This window comes from Peromyscus maniculatus, chromosome 13 (genome assembly GCF_049852395.1).
Source record: "Peromyscus maniculatus bairdii isolate BWxNUB_F1_BW_parent chromosome 13, HU_Pman_BW_mat_3.1, whole genome shotgun sequence".
NCBI lineage: Eukaryota > Metazoa > Chordata > Mammalia > Rodentia > Cricetidae > Peromyscus > Peromyscus maniculatus.
This window is the reverse complement of record NC_134864.1, coordinates 43853673-43879238: the sequence shown is the minus strand read 5'-3', so window position 1 is coordinate 43879238 and position 25566 is coordinate 43853673. Positions and strand designations below refer to the sequence as shown.

Here is a 25566-nt window from a genome sequence, read left to right as displayed (position 1 = left end):
GGAGACTCCCATCCCGTGTAATTTCACATGTGTCAAGTTAAAAATAAAAATTAGCAGACTATAAAATATTCAGGAACACATAGATAATAAGTGGAAGCTAGTGGCTTCATCTTTTTTTTTTCTAAGCACTTCAAACCATTTTGAAGGTAAATGTCCATTAAATACCAAGGCTATGGGTCTTTCTCAGGTAAGAAACTGTGGAAGATTTGGAATTCAAGGCTGACCTTTCAGAAGGTTGAACTCTCTGCATTAAATTTAACATTTCTTTTAAATCAATAAATTATACTCTATTTGAACTAAATAATTGGGCCACTCCTAATTCATATAGAAGGGTTATGTTTGATTTCCCACCTGGGAAACTCAGGTTAACTGTATTTTGTCATGTGTTTCCTTTTTCCAATCTATTATAAATATGGTGATATTTATGTTCATGTAACTCCTTTCACCCCTTTCCATTGTTGCTCTCAATGGAAAAGGATAAAGTTCTAAAAATAAGGATGTAGTTATTAACAATTAACCACCTCAACATGAAGTAGCAGAAGTCGACAGTGTCTTTTTTTCCACAGACAAACCACCATATTCATTAATAGGGGATTCATTTATGGGAAAGTTAGTTCTCACACCAGTTTGAACATTCTCAAAATATTAGAACTTTGACTTTTGGAGTCTTAAAATGTAGTAATTGTTAGAGTCTAAATAATTAAAAACCAAGACTATTAAAAGTGATTTTATTGCTTCATACAATAAAATTAATTAAACTTTTAATTAAAAGGCTGGTATCAATAGAGGCCTTTGGATTACTTCCCTACTCAGGAACAATGGGGAAGAACTCATCACAGTTTGCTCAGAGCTGCGCTTTGTCCCAGTTTATCTGACTCTCAGAAGTGAACCAAAACTCAAGCTCCCTCCGACATCAGCAAACACCTTTCTCCAGTGTTTGCAAGGCTCCAGGTGCACGGGGTTCCTAAATAAAAATTATTGCAACACTGATCAGCTGCATAGGCGAAGACCATGTTAGGAAAGAGGTCTACACGGATTTCTCAATGAGAGCAGGTGGCTGTTGATAGTCTAAATAGATTCAATAATTAGTTAAACATTTTTAGGACTTTCGGTGCTTCTCACAAGGGATTTCAGTAATGTTCAAAAGACAACTCATGGAAGGAAGCACCTGTTCAGGAATTTCTTTATTCATGTTCTCCTAACAGGGGGAACATATTTTGAAAACAACACAGTATAGGAAATGTTACCTTTTTAAAAATTTACCTGTTACATTTTACAAATTTTGAGAATATCAGTGAATTGTCCTAAGATAGATACAGATTTTGTATGAAAGACAAAAATTAGTTTATCTATTTACTTAGTTACTTCTTGTGAAAAACATATAAAACCTACACAAGGGACTAACATTTGGCTACTTAATAAGTAGATTTTCATACCAAAGTTAAGTGTTAATGTGTTGTATCTTCAATACACCATCTGGTTGTATAATTTAAATACATTATGTGTTCTAAAAAAGGCAAACATCTCCTTTGGTCTGAAATCCCACAGTACGATAATGAGACTCACTTGCCCTAATGACTGTCATTTTATAACATGAGCCACCAAGAGAAATTTAAAATCCATTGTTTACATTTTCACACATGTTTATATCACAACATCCAATGGTCTCCATTCATGCAGTATTCCATAAAAAAACAAAAATTAGACCTCCTCAGCAAGAATATGCACAGCACAAAAAAAAGCTGTGAAAGTTAATAATTTGTTACTATCACTTAGCCAAGTTAATTTTTAATATTTTATAGAAGTATTATACTGATCGGCCACAGGATGAAAAATAAACTAAATTGCATTTCATATCTCCTTCAATGGTGTTTTTGAAATTCTGAGTAATGACCTAGGTTGAGCCATTAATGCAAATCCTCAAAACTTAAGTAGTTTCTTGATACTTTCCATTTTGAGGCATCTTTTAAAGAAACAACAGATGCCGCTCCACATGCATTCAAAAAAATCAATATAATTAATCAATAACACTCTCCACAGGTAATAAATGCTGAGAAGCATTTCTGCCTATCTGTATTGATCGAGAGAATTGCTTCAAATTGGTTCTGATGTGTATAAAAATCATTTCCTTATTGATCAAAGCCTGTCTTCCCCTTTCTGATATGTTATTTCATATCAGGCACACAATTGTTTTAGTTTCCATTCTCGTACTTGTGATAAATAAATTTCCTGTGATCTGTGTGTGAGATTAATTTGAATGAAATAGAAAACGAGAGTTTTTGTGTCTTTGGGAGAAACATATTGCTCAAAGTTCAACCAAAGCATGAGTAATCATGAGAAATTATTGTAGTTGTCCTAATGAGAAATGGAATGATGGATTTCATTCATATTTTCATTATTCATGATAAGTTTAAAAGTTTTGAATCAGCTTCTGTAACATTAAATTATCTGGTACAATTCTTATAACAGGATTCTGTTCCTGCAACTACATGCTTCTAATCTAGAAAGACACCTCTAGTGATGAAATAATAAAAATGCATAGTTTTAATCAAAGTTTGATTTGTGACATTCCTATCCAACTATATTTCAATAACATGTACAAACTATTAAACAGCTGTGTAACTTCTTTGCTAATAATGTGTAAATATATATAGATGCCAAGTAGTAAGAAACATGTCTTCAAAATTAATTTTCTGAACCAAGCTATTTGATGTTTCAATAGATACAGAATTTAATAAGCCTCATTAGAAAGGGTCCTTGTAATAGTTGCCCTAACAGTACCTGATAACTGGTAGCTCACAGGAGGAAATTTTATTGATCAATTAAAGAGTACTCCAATGAAGCTTAGCCCCTAATGGACACATTACCTACTGTTGTGAGTTATTCTTTCAGCAACAACAAAAATATCAAAGATCTCTGTCAATGTGATTTAGGAAATTTTATAACTAACATCACCTACTTTCCTTCTCTTGGTGGTTCATTACAAAAAGACATGGGTACACTGCCATGGGAAATATTAATAATCAAACACATTTAAAACATGGCTTGTTTAAAATATTTTCTTCATGCCAGTGGCTTTTGCTTTGAATCCATGGAACATGAATTGTCATATTCACATCTGAGGTCCAGTTTACTTTGTTAGTGTAGCAAATAAGTTTATCTTAATACTGAAGAGATATTTCATGTAAAAACAAACCAAGTTGAAATCACTCAACAAAACCAGAATGTCTGCTCTTCTTGGAGACAATTGGCATAAAAACATAAGTAGCATACCTTCACTATTTAAAAAAAAAAAAAAAAAGCTACTCACCACCCTCATTATTTGGGAAAAGTGGAGGGGAATCTTGCTGCAGGTAGATGCATCAGTCTGTGGATACATTCTTATTTGTTTTGCCTAGAGCAAAGACAAATTGTTAATTCTTGTATACCACGTGAATATTGAATACTTAGCCAAAGATGTGGAAATGGCTTTCCTGATCACCAAAGGACTGTTGATTCCTGAGAACATTGGATGCTCTTCAAGCTTTCAAAGAACAAAGACAACTCTCTGAGTTACCATTGCTTATTCCCTGCAAGCTAGTTGTACAATCAGATCCTTGGAGTTCATAAATGCTATTAAAGTATTTTAAAACATTTCTTATAGTCAACTTGAAATATATTTTAAAGTATTTCCTAGGAGCACACATAGGTCCAGCTGGAAACTGGGTTTGCATGCACAAAGATGTTTACTCTGAGTCATGATGAAATTTAGTAAGGGAAGCTTAATCACAGTGGGGAAATGACATTGAGCCAATCAATAAAAATTCATCCAGAGGTATTAAAGCATGACGCAGAGGATAAGAGCAGGAACCTTGGAGTCACTGGATCCCAAATCCGGATTCCACTAGTCATATACTGTATGGCCTTGGAGAAGTTGCTTTAATCTCTCTAAATCTCATTTTCTTCTTCCATAAAGCAAGATATGTCCCAACACTGTCTAACAGAAGGATACTTGTAAACATTATAGTGGTCATATATTCCAAAAGGCAAAAATAACAATTGTTTTAGTGTATTGCACATATTGCAAATATAAATCAAAGTCTATCTTATTAAATATCACTTATTTGAAGAGACATTATTTTAATATATGATCAACATAAAGTAGTTCATGAAGTATATGACATGATTTGTTCATGGGAAATCTATGAAATCTGGTGAGCATTTTAAAAACATAATGAACCCCTGTTCTGCTAGCTGAATTTTAAATTATCAAAAGCCATCATGACTTTACAATTCATAGAACAGGTATATTTCTACCACATAGAGTTGTTGTGATAGTAAAGTAAGATAATACATTTAAAGGACTTAGGACAGTGCTTGGAAAACAATAAGCCCTAAAACTAGTAGTTGTGACAGCTTTAATTATCACCCACTGAGAGTATTGATCATAACACTCTCATTGTTAAGTTGGGGAAATACACAGGCATTTGGCATTGCACTGGTCCCTGAGTAAATACAAAGCTAAAGATGTATAACACATACATGGCTGACCATATCTTTTGAGATCTTGTTACCATGTGAAAAGTAGGAATAAAATGATACATGTATTTCCATGAGGAGGGATTTTTAAGGATGTGTGTACCATGTGAATGAAGAAAATAATTTGAACTGCAATTTAGTGGATGGCTCAACTTTTGTCAGGAAGATATAGCAAGGGACCATGCAGACAGCTAAGGAAAATATTCCACAAGAGACATTAATAAAATAAAGAGTTCAAAGGTGGTAAGACTATACTTGAGTGTGCAATGTGGTTTTAAATTAACTATGCAGATATTAAAAAGCACACCAAGATGCTTGACATTCTCTATTGTCAAAATAGAAATAGTGAAAAGAGCACCAACTTGGAAGCCAAAGTTTAACAGATATATGTGATGGTGATTTCAGTTAAGAATATGGATATTTTAGTTTCAGAGATTTACAAAGTAGTAAAGTCCACACTGAATGAAGCAATTGAGGTTCACATGAACAGTAAATTTAAGAGCTTATTTACTCAGTGATTGTGTTACATTCAGAGAGAATCCCAAAAGAAGTATCACAGTTAACCTGAGTCTTAATTTGTAAGAGAAACCCTAATACCTCTAAATGAAGGTAGGGGTGTGTGTGTGTGTGTGTGTGTGTGTGTGTGTGTGTGTGTGTGTGTGTGTGTGTGTGTGAATTTTATCTTGAGTTTCCCTGAATTTCGTTCCTCATTTGTTCTCAGGAAAGGCTTTGTGCCATAAGGTTGACTGAAGAACATGGGATGTAAAGTATAGGATTCTATTCTTTCTGTTCCTTATTTTCCATAGGAATAAATGAAAAAGAGATGGAACCCTATGCTTTTTTTAAAAATAATTATACCCAAATATATTTTTGGAAAAATATAGCAAGCTATAACTTCAGATAAGCATGTCTTAAGCACTAATTATATCACGTGATGATGCCACTCTATAGGTTAGCTCCTCCTATCACTATTTCAATAGAGTTTTGTTGAAAATGATGCCCGCATGACTATGTTCATATATTTGACTTTTTGTGACAAATACGATTGAGACTGCTTTATTTAAGAGGGTATTATTGGAATTTTTTTCTCCAAAAATTTGCTGGTGACAACAGTATAAACAAGTTTTGTTGTTTAAATAATGTTATACATTTTCTTGAAACAAAATTTCAAGAAATGCACAAATGTATAAAGATCAGTTAGCTCATTTATTAGCAGAGATTAGAATAAACTTAGGAACTTGCATATTCACCATTAAAGCAAAATGGAATTATCCTCATTGATAAAATAAATGTTAACTATGGTTTTGGAGACACTCAAATGAAAGGTACTCATAATCCCTCACTGTTGAAATACACTGGGTTATTTATATAAATACAGCCATTATAAAAATTAACATTCACCCAAATTATGTTTTCTTACTTGACAAAAAAATTTAAGCAGCCAAATTTCCTGAATGTAACAAATAAAAGAAATAAGTCATATTTTATTCAATGGGTATTTAAATATAGAATGTTTTATTATAAATTACTATATATGTTCATATATACATATCTATGTATGTATATATATATGTGTATATATATATAATGTGTTTCTGTAGGTTGTGAAAGTAGAAAGGGGACATGAGAGGGGCAGAAAAGGAACATATTACGGAATTGTGAAAAATGATGGTAGAATCCATGGGACATTAAGGCAAGAAGAGCCCTTAGTAAAGGAAAAGGACCGAACAGCCTAGAAAAGTAGGGATAATGGGGCAAGGAATTGGGGGCAAATTATAAGAATGAGGTAAAATGACATATCTGTGAAAATGTCATGATGGAAACCATTACTTTGCATGCTAACTCAAAAACATGGTTAAAAAAAAACACCTAACTCTGTGAATGTACCTTGGGTAAATTTATTTTTAAACAACATTGATAAACTAGACTATACATTTTTCAGTTATCGTCTATATGCTATTTTATAGTCTATGTATATTCATAATTTAAATAATTGATCTAAATTCACTATTTATTCAAGACACAAGACAATTAAAAGCAGAAATGAATAGAATTGGTGATCTGTTTTCATCCTTTCATGTTTATTTACCTTTTTAATTTTGAGATTATGATTTCAACATCTCTCTCTTCCCTTTCTTCCATTCAGACCCTTCTAGATATCCCTGCTTTCTCTCTTTCAAATTCATGGCCTCTTCTTTCATTCATTGTTATTGCATGCATACATGTATATACATATAGATATGCATATGATCATTCCATTTTCCAGCATACACAATATAGATATTTTTAAGATCTGTTGACTTGTATGAGGGGTTTACATGTGTACCATGGAACACAAATGGAGGCCAGAGAACAACTTCAGTACTGTATTCTAGTGTTAGGATTTTATATAAAGGACACAGTCATTGTGTTTATATACCTAAAAGTATATATTTCTAGGAAAAATTTAAATATTTACCTGCTTTCAATATGTTGTGAAGTAGAAAGGGAGAATGAGAAGTTTTTACACGTAACTCTGCTAAAACATTGTGCAAAACTATCAGAAATTTTTATTGTAAAAACTTTCAAAAATTAGTTAAATCTCTCCAAATATTACTAACTCTGATTTTACAGATTTGACCACAACAAAAATAGTGGTTTCAAGCTAAATCCTTCTCTTTATGGGCTTTGGTGGTTCTTCTTCTTCTTCTTCTTCTTCTTCTTCTTCTTCTTCTTCTTCTTCTTCTTCTTCTTCTTCTTCTTCTTCTTCCTTCTTCTTCTCACCCCCTCCCCCCTCCCCCTCCTCCTCCCTCTCCCCCTCCTTTTTTTGTCTAATTAAAAAGGAAGGTTTTAACTTTGACATAGTAAAATTATCTAAAACAAAAACAGTTATTAAGTAAGAATTACAGTTACAATATCCAGTCCATTTATGTTTGGCAAATTTAGAGAAAGTACTCAATTGTATATCCTATCTTGGTGAGTTTAAAGTTTTGTACTTAATTCACTTTCTATCCTAAATAAGGAAACGGTTAAGTCTAATTATTTAGTCTTTACCTCCAACAAGGACCTCAGAATGTAGCTAAAAGTTTTTCTGTGTCCCACCTTGCCCGTGGTCAGGACAAATTTCTTTCATCCATTGGTCCTGCAGCCACTCAGACCCAAGTAAACACACAGAGGCTTATATCATTTACAAACTATATGCCCATTAGCTCGAGCTTATTACTGACTAGCTCTTTCACTTAAATTAGCCCATAATTCTTATTTAGCCATGTGACTTGGTATCTTTTCTCAGTTCTGCCTTCACATCTTGCTTCCTCTGTGTCTGGCTGGTGACTCCAGACCCAGTCTTCCTCTTTCCAGAATTCTCCTTGTCTGCTTATCCTGCCAATACTTCTTGCCTGACTACTGGCCAATCAGAATTTTATTTATCAACCAATCAGAGCAACACATATTCACAGCATACAGAGTGATATCACCCATCACCAGAAGGGTGAAATGTTACTTAACAACAGGGACATCTGGCTGCCTGGACAATCACCCTGGGTTCTGTAACATTGGGAACACAGAATTTTGAAGGACTGTCTTACCTTGTCTTGTCAAAGTTTTACAGGTGCTTTCTTTTGCATTCTGCTGGTCCAGTTTAGACCATATACTTTCAAAAATTGAGGCAGAGGCAATTTCTTTGCCCAAATGGCTAGCTTTTGCCATAAAGAAAGCAACCCCTATATGGAGTTTCTTTGATGCCCAGCATCTTCTTTTGAAGTAAGTGGGTGTTGTCAGGAGCAGACACATCTCACTGTCATGAAATGCCTTAGGTTATTAAACATATTAAATGCCATATTCTATAGGTCTTTGAAGTATTTGAAGGCCATTTATCTATCTAAATATTTCTGTTATGACCTTGAAAATATACCTAGCATGACTATAAGTTTGACTATTATAGATTACTATTAACCTGTATTTCTTAATTATACATTATATTTTTAAATGGGCTGCATAAACACAATACTCTAAACAAGAGTAAAAATATACACACAGTATAACAGGGCTTTGGTTTTTTTTTTTAAATGGCTCCAAATGTTTTTAAAATCCAGTACTCCTTCATGGCTATTGTATAAAAACTACAAGAAAAAAATCTTTTGTTTGAGTTTCAGGAATGTCACAAACAGCAGTTGCCTCTAGAGTGAGGCTGGAAGGGAAGTCCATGTATAATGCCTCTGTCAGCAAAGACTTCAGGAGAAGAGGGTTTATAATAAATATTCACATCTGCTGCTTTGGACACTCTAATCCATCCTAAGGGTGTTTGCTGTGTCAGGTTTTGTTCTAGACGAAGAAGCCCAGTAGTTATAAGGGTTTGCAAATAGGCCATATTTATCATGCTTAACTTTCCTCTTAAAATTCCTCTGTGTTTCAGTGGCAGCTATGACTATTTGAGGATGATATGTGATCAAATACTTCTCCATGCTTCTCATGGTGATAGCACTGTTGAATTCTTACTCCAAAATGGACAAATGCCCTTTCAGGATGTATCAGCCACCTAACTTTGATTTAGAGGCATGACTGATACAGTGCCATCTGGATGTGGAAACATGACGCTGACAAGTCTCAGCTGTAGTTTTGAAGTATTTGTGTCTGAATTTTATCTTCTTCTACACATGAGAAATAACTTCTTTGTCTTCCCAATTCCTCTTTCTGTTTGATGGAATTACTGATGTTTCTTCTATCATTAGGTCCTTCTAAAACTTGCACAGAATGATTCACATCAAGTACTCAGTGTGGTATTAGCATGTTGAAAGAGTTTACTAAGTTTTAAACATGATAATATGCCTTCTAAGTATGATTAAATAACCCAATGTTTAACACTTATGTCCTAAGTTCAGGTGAGCATATTCTATTAACTTTACTTGCCTCCAAATGCCCAGTTTTCCTACTGGGATTTATCAATAAAATTATTAATTAAAATTTAGTTATTTTAATTCTTTGTTACTCACTTAAAATGTCATAAAATTATGAAGATTTCCCACATTAGATTTGAATTACCTTATGTATTTTAATTTGCAAAAACTTTGAAATTTAAGTTAAATGAAACATTTCATTTTGAGGTAGCGATATTAATTTTTTATTTTGATTCCAAAGAAAATGTATTGAACTCATAAATATCACTACTGCTATAGTTTCATACAATGCTCTAACAGAATTATAATAAACATATTTAAAGCAGTTAAATACATTTAAATTTTTCTAGAATAAATACTTAAAGATGTATATATAAATTTCATGTGTTCTATTTCACATTTAGGTAACTATTCCTTTAAAATATTTTAATACATTCATTTGAAAAATAAAGTTGCCCTCTTCAGTGACTCTCAATCTCATCTCAAAATGATCTGTCAATCACAAATTTAAGAAGAATGATGGGGCATATAATGACCTCTGAATGTTAAGCAAATAGAGCTACAGGCTTTTATTCTAAATGTATCTTAATTATGTCTCTTTTTTTATAGATAGGACTTAGTTTATATTTAATGAAAGCCTAACATAAAAATGAGTCTGTTGAATCACAGTCAAAACAAGATAAAATGTTGTATCATTTACATAGTGTGACTGCTTGAGCTAAATCTCTGTTTCTCTGTTTTTCAGGTCGAGTTTTAGCTCAGGCGAGTGCCAACGGGGTAGTGCATTTGCTGGATCTTAAATCTGGACAGATTCACAAACTGGTGGGCCATGAGACTGAGGTGCACACGGTGCTGTTTTCCCACAATGGGGAGAATCTGTATTCTGGAGGTTCTGACGGCACTGTTCGATTGTGGCTCTGATCAGCAACAGCACACCCTGCTGCATAGGGCATTCTCTCTAAGGTTTGAAAATGTTTCACATAGTCTGCTCCCAAGCCAGTAAGTACCTGGTTAAAACAACCAATATATAACATATTTGTCTTAACACAAGCTTTGTGGGAGTATTATATGGTCCAAACTGTTACAAATAAAAATTATAACTTTTTACTCATTTATTTGTCTGGTTTTTTTCCCTTCATTCTCTCTTTCTTTTTCTCATTTGGTTATGAATTTAGAGACAGGGCATCTTTGCTAGGGGTTTGGAAGAAACAGCTTTACAATGACGCCTAATGACAGAGTAGATGAATTACAAGACATTGATTTTTAACGTTAGAGAACAAACTGCAGGAAAACACGGCTACTTTTTTTTTTTCTTTCAATTAAACCCGGGCTGCAGAAGACCCAAAGTTGAATTATGTATAGCACAAGGAAAATCTTTCTATAACCAGAGGGTCAGATAGAATCAACAAGCATCCACAGATTCTTTGACAATGAGTATGCTTTATCTATTAGTAATAGCCAAGGACTGCAGATGGCTTAAATCTAAATTCAGGTCCCCGGAACTTTCATCTCTGCTGCCCATCCAAGAATGCATTAGGCGAAATTACGTCTTTCTAATTTTTTTTTATTGTGATTTAAATGCAAATAAGTGTCTCACACGCAGAATCCCCCCTCCCGCCCCCCATGCTCGCATCCGCTGTATCCAGTGACTGCTTAGACAACACTCCAGCCTGGTCCGCGGAAGCAGCTGGAGGTTTCGACCAAGCTGGGCTCAGAAGCCAGTTGTTGGCGCTGTCCGTGGTGCTGAGGAATTCCCGGCTGCCGGCAGGATGAGCTCCGAATCAGCAGTCTGCAAACTGCTCCCAGCGATGGCAAACCCCAGCTAAAGTTGCGCCTTTGCTTCACGTCCACAGTTAGAATCTTCTGGTGTGTGAGGAGGGATTCAGTCAACACACTGTGGACGATGCTGACGGTTCTGCCGGTGGAGAGGGCTCTGAGCTTCAGTGTGCCGTTTCTGTTTGTGATCCTCAGAGCCTAGCCAAGTCACCTCTACTGCCGTAGCAAACACTGTGTAAGTGAACCCATGTGTAGAGGAGGCGTAATCAGCCAGGAAATTTCATAGAAGGATCTAAGAAAATGCTAAAAATAAGTTCAACATGATTCTGCTACCAGGGTCCGGATTTCCACAGGACCAGCGTTGCTCCTTGCTTTGAATTCTGAAGACAGGTCCAAAGCATATTTCTTATGTGTGTCTGCTGTGTTTCTCTCTGGAAGGGTGGGAGACTGCTTCTTGGCTGTGTTTTGAAATGGGAGGTAGAGAGGATGGATTACCTTTAATTCACGCCTGAAAATGCATTCTTTGGGTGACTAAAGAGGACCGGCTTTCCAAAGACATACCTGACCTTTAAGTTCAGATTGGTCTGTGACCCGCCGCACCACCATTAACCTCAGAGTGACTAGGTAAGTGAATCTTATGACATGAGTTGTATTTGCTTTCTCAAAGAAATAGATGCAGTCATTTTAAATCATATGTAGCAGTACAGGGAGGGGAAAGTTTAGCGGGGAAGTGATCCTCAGTTTAGCAGTGTTGCATTCTGATTTAAAATCTTCAGATAATGGTGGTGTTTGGTTTCTATAGCCTCTCTCTTTTTAAATAGTATTTTAAATAGTACTAAAGCATATTTATTACAATGAAGGCTCTTTAAAAAAAAACAGCTTGAGAACTTTGTTTCCTTTAAAAGATATGTCTTTTTTCATAATAAAAGCATGCTTAATATTAATATGAAGCAGGCACCCCACCCCTATTTTTATCTTTAAGTTTACATTGATTATAACCTTGCACATTAATGCCTACCTGTGGCTTACAAAATGATCATTTTCTGCCTGGGTCATTTTAATGCAGAATCCTGTGTGTATTTCTCATGGCTTTTCTTGCATGGATTGAGAGACACTGCTGGATACTGTGGGGAGGCACGATAGCTTCCTTGTCTTGCAAGATAAACTTTCTACATCTGTGAGAGGCGCATAAATGTATGCTTTAATTAGTAAAACATATTTATGCTTTTCCAGAAGCTTCTACTATGTTTATGGCCCCTGTAGTAATTTAGACAAAAAGAAATGCTTTGTCAAAGGGAGCTTCCAGCTTCTCAAGTAGAATTATAGGTTTGCATTTTCTTGTTCTGTCATGACTCATTATTTTTGACATATTTTAAGAGAAATCCATCTCCTTTATCATTACCCAAAAGGAATTCACCCTAAAGGAATTCTAATATCAGAGAATATTGAAAGAATACTAATATCAACCTTCTCTGAAAAGAGAATGTGAATACATTGCCTTCCATTTTATTACTAGAATTTGCATATCTAACTTTAAATGCAAATATATTCTAAGAGTTTACGAAGTTTCCTAACATCATCTTCATCATATTTTAAATGATCAGAATTATATGCTAGCCTGAAAAGAAATAGTTTATCACTGTTTTTTAGTATAGTTTGGAAATAAAACAATGAATGAAACTTAGATATCTTAAAATGCCCTACAACAATCTTAGTGATATTGGCATGAAGCCAATAGCATTTAAATAGATAAATGAAATATTTTAGAATAATTTTCCGTCTCTATTACTCCCCAAAATTATAGTTTCCCCAGAAGCTTTGCATAAGTTAGCTACTCTAAATATTCAAAGGAGATCTCAGTACAACACTTAATACCAAATACTAACACCCTGGAGTCTATAACAGTTATTGCTACTCAGTTAATAAGGTATGTAGTCTGCAAATATCAATGCTTCATTGTTATTTCAAGAAACTTTCACAGAAAGTTTTTTTTTCTAGCATCTTTTCCCAAATTACCTAAATGCAAATATTTTGGTCATTTCCAATGAGTTATATTTTCAATAAAATGTGAATGGTATTCATATTATATGGAAGGAATCAACTTGAAATAACATCACATGACCATTAGATCTTAGCTGCTATAAAAATTTATAGATATATCTTTCCTGCCCACTAGGAGCTTATCTCCCACATAAAAATAAAGATGTGGACAATAATATAAATGGCTTTGCTTTTAACAAGTCCATTTCCATAAATTAAATTTTCTTGTAGCATTTATTTTATATATGTGGTCTCTAATTCACCATGATACTTTATGCCATTTTTCACATTCAGTGTGTTCCAAAATCCAGATTATGGGCGTGAGACAAAAAACCCTTTATCCTGTATCCATCTCATTTAAATTTGCATCCAACTGTTTTATACTTTTAAATTCCCTTGCTTTTAGAATGTAATGCTTCACCTTAATCTCATTTTTATTCAGATTATTATAAAATCTACATTCTATTACTGACTCATCTAATTCAAAGAAAAGTATGGATGTGGTCTCAAATATCCTTGAACTATGTATCAATAACCACTTGCAATCGCTTTTTAAGCTTCAACAAAACCGCTTCTAACAATGTGCAAAGAGCCAGACCATTGAAATTCAAAGGAAAATTACAAGCTGAAGGCCCCTAAGTAAAATAACTCCATCAATGACCTTTATTAAAACACACATTACCAAAGTCCACAGTTCAAACTTTGGAATAAAGTAGAGACAGTTAGTTGAATAAACATTGTTTATTTGAAGTCTCAGTGTCTTCTAAATTGAAGCCATGCAAACTATTTAAGAGCATGGGCTTAAATGCATCTTTATTCTCTTTATATATGTCAAATTATCTTTTAAATATTTATTTTCAGCCCACCCCTCTTGCATTCCCATGGAAGGAGCTGAGTATATTTAATATTAGGAGAACATCCAGAAGTCTGTGTGGAGGGGGATGGCTCTTCCTATTCATGAAGCTTGCATACTTCTATTGGTCATCCCTGGATTGGTCACCTCTGCCGCCATCAGTCACGAAGACTATCCTGCTGATGAAGGTGACCAGGCTTCCAGTAATGACAATCTGATCTTTGATGACTATCGAGGGAAAGGGTGTGTGGATGACAGCGGCTTTGTATACAAGTTGGGAGAACGGTTTTTCCCAGGGCATTCCAACTGTCCGTGTGTCTGTGCTCTAGATGGACCTGTTTGTGACCAGCCAGAATGCCCTAAAATTCATCCGAAATGTACAAAAGTGGAACACAATGGATGCTGTCCTGAATGTAAAGAAGTGAAAAACTTTTGTGAATATCATGGAAAAAATTACAAAATCTTGGAGGAATTTAAGGTATGAGCTACCCTCCATATTTATTGAATTCTAATTTTTACTGCATTGAAAACAAAGCTGGAAAACATGCAATAACATGACTCTAGATAGCAGGAGTAGCACCATGGTTGGCAGAGGACCAGGTAATTCGTCACTCGGTATCTCATAGTAATCTCTCTAATCAGGTGTCTTCAGTTCATGTCTAATATCTTTTCATTTTTAACCCTTGAAACATTCCTTCTGTGTTTTTACAAAATATGTTCTTGGAGGGAGATTGCCTGGATGATGTGCCTGTTCAATTAATTTTCACATTCTATTAGGTTTCTGGCTTCTTAGTCTATATTCAGAGCCATTTACCAATGGCCTGGACAAGTTGGTTCACTGTGTAGAAATGCATATGCTGTAGAGAAGCACTCAGAGCTATGATCCCTACATTAAGAAAATGCATTGGGCCTACTTGTTATAGAGCATGACTCTGCTCTTGCTCAGCTCCCTGCTCCTCAAGACTTCCTAGAGAACTGAATTTTTATCATAACTTTTAAAAAGAGAAATTAACTTTTCAATGACATAATAGTTTTCCTTTCATCTTTGTGTCTCATTTTAACAACATGGAGTTTGTTCTTATTGATTCTTTAGTTCTCTTTTCTCTGATGGCTAATTTTAATTAGAATATCCTACAAGTCACATATGAGTCCTGGGGGCATGAATTAATATATCAAGAATATCCTAGTTAATTGTAGTGACAGTTTTTGTGTTGGACTGTCTTTCATGCTGAAAGCTTAATACTAAAGGTTATAATTTTATCAAAGTTCTGTGACATGGTCCACATAGTATTATAGGGAAAAGAAGTAATAGCTGGTCTTAAGTGTGCTTGTTTATTTTTGAAAAAAGGAATGTTCAGTTTTTAGACCTGAACTAACTTCTCTCTCTACAAAGTAAAATAGGGCCTTTGTTATATGACTATTTTATTGTATTCAGTCCATTCTGGGTCATGAGTTCAAACTTACTTTATAAAGGAATGTCTGACTTTTTCACTATGTTCTTTGGGCTATAAGAAAAAGAGGGTTTTTTTGTTAATTAAAATTTTTTTTATTTGTTTTATATGCCAACTGCAGATTCTCTTATCTCTACTTTTGCTCCCCACCCCCAGCCTCCCCACCTCCTGACCCACCCCCCATCTCCTCCTCCAAAATGGTAAGGCCTCCTATGGGGAGTCAGAAAAGGCAATGGGGGGCAGGAAGGGGAGAACAAGGTAATCGTGGCTGATATGTAGAATTAAATTATATTGTAAAATAAAATAAAATAAAATTTTAAAAAATTAAATAAAATATAGAATGAAAATTAAAAAACAAAAAAGAAAAGGCAATGGGATCAGGATCCTGGTGCATGAGCTGACTTTCTGGAGCCCATTACCTATGGTCGGACTCCTTGCCCAGCCTTGATGCAGGGGGAGGGGCTTGATCCGCCTCAACTGAAAAAAAGGTTTTAATGATTATATCAACTTTGTTTGATGTAAGTATTATTCTAGACTTTTCTCTCTCATGTATTGTAAATTTTCATTGTGAAATATAAGAAGTAAAAGCTGGAGAGTTTAGGAAAGCTACGCTAACAACAAATAATAGTCAGATAATTAGTTAATTACTAATTATTAATGACAATATAGTCTTTAAAATATTGTAAACACTTTGTCATCACCCTGTTTTATCTTCAGGTAGTGAAAGTAAACATAGTATTCAACATATTATGAACAAAATATTATGAACAAAGTCAGTGACAATCACTTCTAATGTGCACATATAGTTAGAGTAGACTTTTCTACAAAGAATATCTAGCCCAAACCAAAAATCACAGGAGATAAAGTTTTTGATAGATAAAATTTGGCAATCAGCACTGAATATATATAAGAATAGTTAGTCTGGCTTATGAATTTATTCAGCTTACCCTTAGAATGCTGTAGTTTTTTCCCTCCACTTAATAGATTTACTTAAACACAAATATAACTTTGAGAACTAGAGAGATTCTTCAGTGGTTAGAAGCACTGTCTGCCCTTCCAGAGGACCTGAGTTTGGTTCTTAGCACCCACATGGCATCTCATAACCTTCTTCTGGCCTCTTCAGGTACCAGGCATGCATGTGATACACAGATATACATGCACATCAAATACCCATACACATAAAAATAAACAAAAAATTTAAAAGGTACCCATGTAAACATCTTAAAGAACACAAAAACATATGAACAAAACATTGATTATGCTTGTGATCCTAATTATAGTTCCACCATAGTATAATTCTTCATGTAACATCCCTTAATAACAAAGTACTTGTATCTATCTGTGCCAAAGGATTATTAAGTATATTTTTTTAAAAAAAATTACTTTTTTGCAAATACATAAGCACTACAATCTGTAGATATTATCTAGGACAAATTTGTTAGAATGGGGAACTAAGACCAAGAAAGGTTAAATTATCCCCCACCCAAAAACAATTCAGTTCTTTAACTTAATTTGTAATACTGCTTTCTAGCAATTAAATCTATTCAACTTCTCAAAGCACTTTTATGTCAAGGTCAGAAACAGCTGGATTGGAAGCCCAGATTCCTCAGTGGAATGTAAGATCTGATATGAGCCACGGTAGTAAGACTATAAAATAAGCATTGTAATGATTAGTTCCCTTGTGGAGAGATGTTGAAAATATTTAATGAAATATAATGAAGTCATTAGGCCCAGGACAACCAGAACATTTAAGAGTTGAATAAATGACTGTTCTCTCTTCTCCCTCATTCTCAAATATGCAGGGATTTACTCTATGTTCTAAATTCTTCTAAGTCTTCACCTATATTTTGTAATTGAAATTCAACTTTAAAAGCATTTCAAGTGAAGAAATGTTGTTAATGTTGTACTTGTCCATATGAACTAAGTAAACACTAGCCACATCCTTCCATCTTCATTCGCTCCCAACTCAGTTGCCAGGAACAAATAACTAATGTTTAAAGATTTATAGAACTTCTTTATAATGCTGCTGACATATCATTGAGGAGGTTGTAACATGAGGTATTCTCTGCAATAATATATTCATCTAATGAGCATTTGTTGTACTATAGATACTATAGGGTCACTTATTTTATCGAGGCATCTAGAAGTCAAAGTGCTCACAAGAAAGACATCATTGATGTACAGCTCAAATGAAAAGAAGAGCGGTCATCAAAAATTGAGTTAATGTGGTAGCACACACTTGTAAGCTCAGCATTTGCAAATCAGAGGCAGGAGGATCATAGGTTCATGAGGCCAGCCTCAGCTACACAGCAGGAGCCTGTTTCCCAAAGTAGAAACAGAGTTTCATTTATGACTCCACAGTCTCATATGCGCCCAAGGGTTATGGTGTGAAAGCTTATCAACAGGGCATGAGCCTTGGGAAAGAAAGACTTTTTCTTTCAAGATGCTTGGTGTTGAGGTTGCCTTTTAAAAAGTGACTGAGGTTGACCTGGGGAGATGAAACTTCCAAAGGAGAAACCACTGGAGCAAAGTCAGAGAGATCGGGAATAGCAGGGCTGAACAGGGTGGAAGTATGTGAATAGCGAGAGGCTGAGTCTAACTTCAATGACAAGAAAGAAGTCAATGTGCGTGTGCTAACGTTACATGAGAGCAACTAGGACAGAGAACCACAACATTCAAGAGTAGATTTAAGTATTCTTTTATTCCCCAATGAACATCAGGAAAAGAGGTCCAACTGGAAATTTTCAAAATTATAAACATTCCTAAAGTTTTCAAAAACCATTTAAAGATTTTAAAGAAAACAAGATTACTGGAATGTATGAGGATAAAGGCATTAGGATAATTTTCAGGGTAAAATCTAACTTCTTGTGGATAGTCAAGAGCAGTGGTTCTCAACCTTCCTAATGCTGTGACCCTTTAATACACTTTCTCATGTTATGGTGACTCCCAACTACAGAATTATTTTCATTGCTTCTTCTTTTTTTTTTTCATTAAGAACTTTTTATTCATTTTACATACCAATCACAGATCCCCTTCTTCCCCCCTCCCCACTCACCCCCCATTCTCTCCTACTAGAAGGTAAGGCCCCCCATGGGGACTCAGCAGAGCCTGGTACATTCAGTAGAGGCAGGTCCAAGCCCCTCCCGCTGCCTCGAAGCTGTGCAAGGTGTCCCACCACGGGTACTGGGATCCAAAAAGCCAGCTCATGCACCAAGAATGAATCCTGATTCTACTGCCTGGGGAGCCCTTGAACAGATCAAGACAGCTACACAGCTATCTTGCTTATGAAGAGGGCCTAGTCCAGTCCTGTAGATGCTCTACAGGTGTTTGGTCTAAATGAGTACCCACTAGTTTGGTTTGGTTGTCTCTGTAGGTTTCCCCACCATGATCTTGATGGCCCTTGCTCATAGAATCCCTCTTCCCTCTCTTCGACTGGACTCCCAGAGCTTGGCCTGGTGCTTGAATGTGGATCTCTGCATCTGCTTCCATCAGTTACTGAATGAAGGCTCTATGATGACAGCTAGGGTATTCACCTATCTGATTACTGGGGTAAGCCAGCTCAGGCACCCTCTCCACTATTGCTAGTAGTCTAAGCTGGGGTCATCCTTGTGGGTTCCTGGAAACTTCCCTAGCATCCAGTTTATCCCTATCCCCATGATGTCTCCCTCTATCATAGTATCTCTTTCATTGCTCTCCCACTCCATCCCTGTTCCAGCTCGACCATAATGTAAATATCTGTTATTCCCAATGGTCTTAGCTGACTCCTGTGAAAGGGTCATTTGACCCTGGGGGTTGGGAACCACAGGTTGAGAACCACTGGACTAGAGTCGGCTCATCAACCTTTTCAAATCCTTCACTGTCAGGAATTCTTCTTTGTGTGTTCACATGTGCCACACAGGGAGGGGCAAATTTTCATCATAGCGCACTTGTTTAAGGCCCATTTTCGTCATCTGATAAGCAACGTCCAGGTAAGAAAACCAAAGCATCAATCCATAAGTTTACTTACCCAACATCACACAGCTGAAAATGGGGAAACTGGGGATCCTGTCTCTGCAGCTCACCTCATTATAATAACACAGGTAAGGTGCAGTCACCTGATCCTTCTATTAGAACCCACTTGTTTCTTCTATCACAGTGAACCCTTTGACACTATGGATAGTGGTTTTCCTTTTTTCTCTTTATTCTTAACCCTAAGAATCATGAAAGCACCACAATAGGCATTCACCTTTTGTGTGTGTGTGTGAAATGGCTTAATAAGCTAGACCATGATTGAACATATAAAAGTAAAGAGATTAACAAGAGTACCTTCAAATGCCTTGGTTCTTTTCAGTCTCTACAGGTTTATAAAGGGTGACCCCCAGGCAGCCCAAAATGACATATGCTGTTCCCAAGTGAAACATTCATTTCCTACTTGCTTCTGCTGTCTGATGTCTCTGGACACTGCTTCCTGGAGCTGGTGTTCGATGGGTCTCCATCTCATCCCTCTAGGGTTTTAGTTCTGGGGCTTCATCCCAAGTGAATGCCAAACATCTTGTTGCACTTCAGTCTTTTCTGATCCCACATGTGTGTTCTGACGGGAAGAACAATGCTTTTTGTAAAGGCCTTAAGAACTTTTTTCCAGTTACTAATGCACGTGTTGGAAATACTCTCAATTCCCCAGTGTTCTGCTAACATTGTATTAAGATGAAGGTCACTGCCTAGTAAGTTCTCTCATCTTTTGTTTTGATGTGTGCCCAACCAATATGGAATCATATTTAATGAACAAAGTTTATAAGTAATAAATTATAACAGCATATATAATGGCATATGTAGAAAACATTGATTCGAAATGTAAAAGGCTGTCTCAGCTCCATGCTTCACTGTCTTATTCTGAGTTGCCCAAAGGAGAGATAATTTCTCATTTTGCACAGTATTTTTTATAACTCTCACTCTGCTAGATTGAGCCTTTGTGGCTATTTCTTTATACTTTAAAACTTGTACTAATTTGGTTTCAGGTCATACACCGAAGGTTAGACTCCATGCAGCTGAAAGAGCTTTAGCCTGCTTTGCTTTGAAGTGACTCTCTGCAGTCAAAACTCAATGCCCCAAATTCAGGATTCAATTTGTCCCAGGTCCTTCCATCCCTGTTGGGAGTGACTTTTGTACTATTCCTATTAGTGGGCAAAGACAATTGATAAGATCTACCTCCTATTTTTATATTTGAAAGATTGTAGTAAAAACATTTTCTCTTGTATACATCTTATGTGTCTATTGTTAACCTTCAACAACAACAACAACAACAACAACAAAATATATCTTCATGCTATGACAACCTGCCTTGATTTTGCCCTGAATTTTGCACTTACTTTTTAAATCATGAAGAATTACTCAGAGGGAGTAAAATTATTCAACACTCAGAATGTTTTATCGGATGATCACATCCAGTAAAATAAAAAATATGGATGCCAGTTGGGTTTTGAATTGCCCCAGCTTGTCAATGGGTACATTCACAAAGATATACAAATTCCAGCTCTGTCATTAACTAGTAGCCTGTCATTAATGCCTAGCATTATAGCATTCCATCTATGAAAATATTTCAATGAGAAGTATTTTTCAAATTCAATTTGAGAGATGTGTTTTGTTGTCTGGTTATTATTCAATATGGAGAAAGAATGGGAGGCAACATGTTTGGGGAGCCGAGGACCAGATTTGTCAAACACGAGAGCAAACTAAAGCTGGAGGAAATTTCAGCTGAGAGATCTAATTGGTAGCAGCCTGAATAATCCAATTCACTGCACTCTCTTCATCTGCTATCACACCAGCTCTTACAAAAGGCACAGGAACTAAGGAACATTTCTTTTTAATTAATTTATTTATTTATCTATTTATCTATTTATTTATTTATTTATTATTTATTTTTCATTTTACATACCAACCACAGTTCCCACTCCCATTCCCCACCTTCCCCCCCTCCACTCATCTTCCACTCCTCAGAGGTGATAAGGTCTCCCTTGGGGAGTTAACAAAGTTTGGCATACCAAGTTGAGGCAGGACAAAGCCCCACCCCCATACATCAAGGCTGAGTAAAGTATCCCACCATAGGGAATGGGCTCCAAAAAGCCAGTTCATGCATCTGGGATAAATCTTGGTCCCACTGTCAGGGCCCCCGCAAACAGATCAAACCACAAACTGTCACCCACATACAGAGGGCCTAGTTTGATCCCATGTAGATTCCCCAGCTGTCAGTCCAGAGTCCATGAGGTCCTACTAGCTCAGGTCAGCTGTCTTTATGGAGCATTTTTTATCACAAGGCAAAGACAGTCAGAAAGTATTTTTGCAGAACTGTATATGTGGAATTGATTTTAATAACAGAAAAGGGTAGATTCTGAGACTATGGGGAAGGTTGGTTTTTTTTTTAATGTTATCTGTGAAAAAGTCTACATAGTCTCAAAAAATGGGTGGTAGAATCTCCAAGGGACATAATGATCCTATTCAAGGAGAAGTCAGAGGAAAATCATGGTTTCATGTAGCAAAGATTACTAAAGTCATTGTGAAGAGGATCAGAGTAGCTGTTAGCTCTGAGAAAGGGTTTCTGATTTGCAGAATATACTGGACCTTTGAACATGAATACTGTCTTCAACTGAGTTAAGGAACAGCTTCTCCTCTCTAGTTACTACCAGATAACAGAGCAAGTCTTTGCCACAGTTTACCCACAACACAGCTACAGCCGGCAGAATATCCAGATGGAGCAGAGGTGCTCACCAAGGCTTTACGTCTTTGTAATTAGAGACCCTCTGTTCAATGGTTTGGAGTCTCTGGGCAATTTCAGAGACTATAAGACAATTTTATGAAAATAGTTTTATGAAATGCATTGTGCTAGTTTTTTGTATGAAAATGTACTTGGTATTTTTTTTGTTTGTTTCACAAAATATGCTAAGCCTAGGAAAGAGATCAGATTTTTTAAAACAAATAATTTTTGTTCTTAAAAATTCCCAAAACAAGAGAATAGATTTTTTTGAAGAAATGATTTTCAAGTTGGCAAAATATCTCCTTTGCCGTCAAAATATCTCCTTTGCCGTCTATCACCTGGCCTTTTTTTTTTAGAAGATAACCCTCTGGAGTACAGGTGAGTAGCAGGCAGGTGGATGATACGACAGTTTCTCATCCTCACTGAGTTAAATTTACCACTGTCCTTCCTGTTGCGAATTGTTACTATTAATGGTTGCAACTGTGTGATAAGTATGACTTGAGAGATTTGTGACGGGATGCCTGTGCCCTGTGCACATGGCAGAAGCTGGTATTTGATTTGTGGCCACTTCAGAGATTTGCAGAGTGTGTGATTGCTAGTAGCTTACTAAGGTCAGCCTTGAGTGGTCTGCAGTCACCACTGCCCATTTCTAATTAATACAACAGTAGAACAAAAGAAAAGAGAGAATGTCTACCTGGTAATTGCTCTTCAAAATTCAAAGTCCAATTGTATATATTAAAAGTTTGCCTATTTTTCCTTGTGCTTACTCACCACAACAGTGCAAGATATTAACAAACATATTCTTCTCTTTCCTATATCTTATTTACTCTCAAGTCTATATATCTTATACAAATTTTGCAGACTAATACACATATTCTCTACAGTCTTCATTGAAATTGCTATATACACACATTAATGTGTGTGTGCATGTGGGTATACATGCATGTGTGCACATGTATCTGTTCCTACCTTATTTGAGACGTTTCTACTTGAAGATAAAGTGAATCTTTTATTTCTTCTCTTTGAAGTACTGGTGCATATTTTAAATTTCATGTTGTTTTCCTACTCCTTGATTTATCTATCAGGCAGTAAAGCGTGTTTTATGAAAGACAGCACAAGAAAACATCTGTATTTTGGTTTTTGGTTTTTGTTTTGTCTTTTTTTTTTTTTTTTGCTTGCCTAGCTCTCAAGTGAAGGCTTGAGACAAGCCAGTAAGAGCCGATGGAGATTTCATTGGGCCTGCTGTCTCAAACAATAGCTCTTATTAACCGAGGACCTGCTTATTCTAGAGTCTGCACTTTGGACTTTATCATCACTGCTGATTAGCATCAGTAATTTCATTCCAACACACCTCTGTTGTTGCTGTCCTTGTCTCTAGTCTGCCATAAAGCACATCACAATAAAGTTATCTTCATAAGGGTTTAATGACATCATGAAAAGAATGAAAAAACTACTAAAGGGCCTAAGAAAGCCATTCATATCCTTAAAAAGATTTCAGATGACCTTATTCCGTGCTGGTAAAAAGTTGTCTAAAAGGTATAAAAGTACATTGAATGGAACTCATTATTTTCTCCATATTGTTCTATCTGGCTGTGAACTCTTTTTGATCTTTCTGTCTATAGAATCAAAATGAAAATGTCACCACATACATCCCCTAAAAATAGACACTATCAATAATTTGAAGGGTACAGTATTACATATCAACTTGTTATGCAATTTTGACAATTCAAAGAGTGTCTTTTTAAATCAGGTATGGTGATGCATGCCTGTAATCCCAGCATTTTGGAGGTACAAGTAGGAGGGTCAGGAGTTAATGGTCATCCTCAGCTACATAGTCAGCTTGAAGCCAGCCTGGAATGCCTGAGACACTCTCTAGGAGAGAAAGAGTGATGGGAAGAAGGCTTAGTGATTAAAATGCCAAAAGAGTAACTCTGAAAAGATTGGTGTGCAGACCAGAGAACCCATATATGTTCTGGGTGGATGTAGTAGTCTAACCAAAATGCCAGCATGTAGGATGCAGGACAGGGGCTCCTGGGAGCACTTGTAAATGAGTTCTGGGTTCAAATGAGAGATACTTTCTCAAGGAATAAGATAAGGAAAAATCAAGGAAGACATCTGATGTTAATTTCAGGCCTCCACATACCATACACACTACACATATTTAAACACAAATACACAGATCATACCCAACATACACACATACATGCAAAAAGTACCTCTCTTATTAAACAGTATTTGGGCTTGAATTTTAAAACTATTTCTCTACCAGACTTCTTACTCTGTTTTCTGAGCTTATCTAATTTTTTATAAAAATGGAAGTGTTATTGTATCTATATAAAATTATGTATATATATATAATTGTATGTGTACATATACATATATAATTATATGTACACACACACACACATATATATATATATATATATATATATATTTGACCCTAGAACTTCAATTTCATAACAAAAAAACTCTTAGTTTATTGAACTACTTTGTTGTAGAAATAATACAAGGACTAAGCAAAGTTTCATGGAAATGAGATAAACCCACAGTTCATTATTTGCAAAAGTAACATTAATATATCACTTTCCTGTGGTCTTTTTGCCACATTTTATTACCTTCCCACTTAATAAAGAAACTCAGGACAATTTATATCATCTTTTTCAATAATTATCTTGTATGCAAAGATTTATTTCAGCCAAATGTCTATAGAAAAGTGATATCAGTCAGGGCTTGTCACCACAGCAACCCAGAGCTACAGGTATACAAGAACAATAAAATATTGGCATATCTAAAATCCATCTTTGATTTAGACTAAACACACTTTGTGAAACAAGCCTAGACTTCCAAAGGCTGTGAGAGAAACAATGTCTCCTCTATAAAAAAAATGAAAATTTATGTAATTAGACCAAATTATATGGATTAATATATGTACATATATTTAATGTTTAAATATTATTACTTAAAATATTTAAATGTATTTGTATATATTACATTCTACTTATAGTTTTTTACTGAGAGAACTTTACACCAGGAAATAACAAGGAAATTAAAATAGAAGCTCTTGAAATATATTTTGGTAAATTTTAGAACCAAACCAAATGGGGAGGAGAATTTGTTGTTTTATCACTGAACAGTCTCTGCCTATCACAAGATTATGTGAATGGTTTGTGAAAAATGGATGTCAGAGCACAAAAAAAGCCTGTAGCCCTGTGGTATTATAGACAGAATCGCCACTAAACTGGCCATAGTCCATATTGTACCTGTCAGTAGGAAGATATGATGCAAGCATTTACATTCCTTGACTTCTTCCAATTTCCTCTTGGCTTT

General features: G+C 35.6%; 2 protein-coding genes across 4 annotated transcripts in view; both read left to right on the top strand.

The window, feature by feature from the left end:
- Spag16 (sperm associated antigen 16) overlaps positions 1-10503 on the top strand; it is an 841320-nt gene extending 830817 nt beyond the window's left edge. For all 3 annotated transcript variants that reach the window (XM_076550173.1, XM_006994855.4, XM_076550176.1), the window contains one exon: positions 10138-10503. In XM_076550173.1, coding sequence (XP_076406288.1) covers positions 10138-10313 — 176 coding nt within the window. In that variant the 3' untranslated portion in view covers positions 10314-10503. The remainder of the gene's footprint in view (positions 1-10137) is intronic.
- A 553-nt stretch (positions 10504-11056) lies between these two features.
- The window catches only part of Vwc2l (von Willebrand factor C domain containing 2 like), a 164302-nt gene continuing 149792 nt past the window's right edge, over positions 11057-25566 (top strand). Inside the window, exons 1-2 of the mRNA XM_006994852.3 lie at positions 11057-11792; positions 14070-14539. Coding sequence (XP_006994914.1) covers positions 14150-14539 — 390 coding nt within the window. The 5' untranslated portion in view covers positions 11057-11792; positions 14070-14149. The remainder of the gene's footprint in view (positions 11793-14069; positions 14540-25566) is intronic.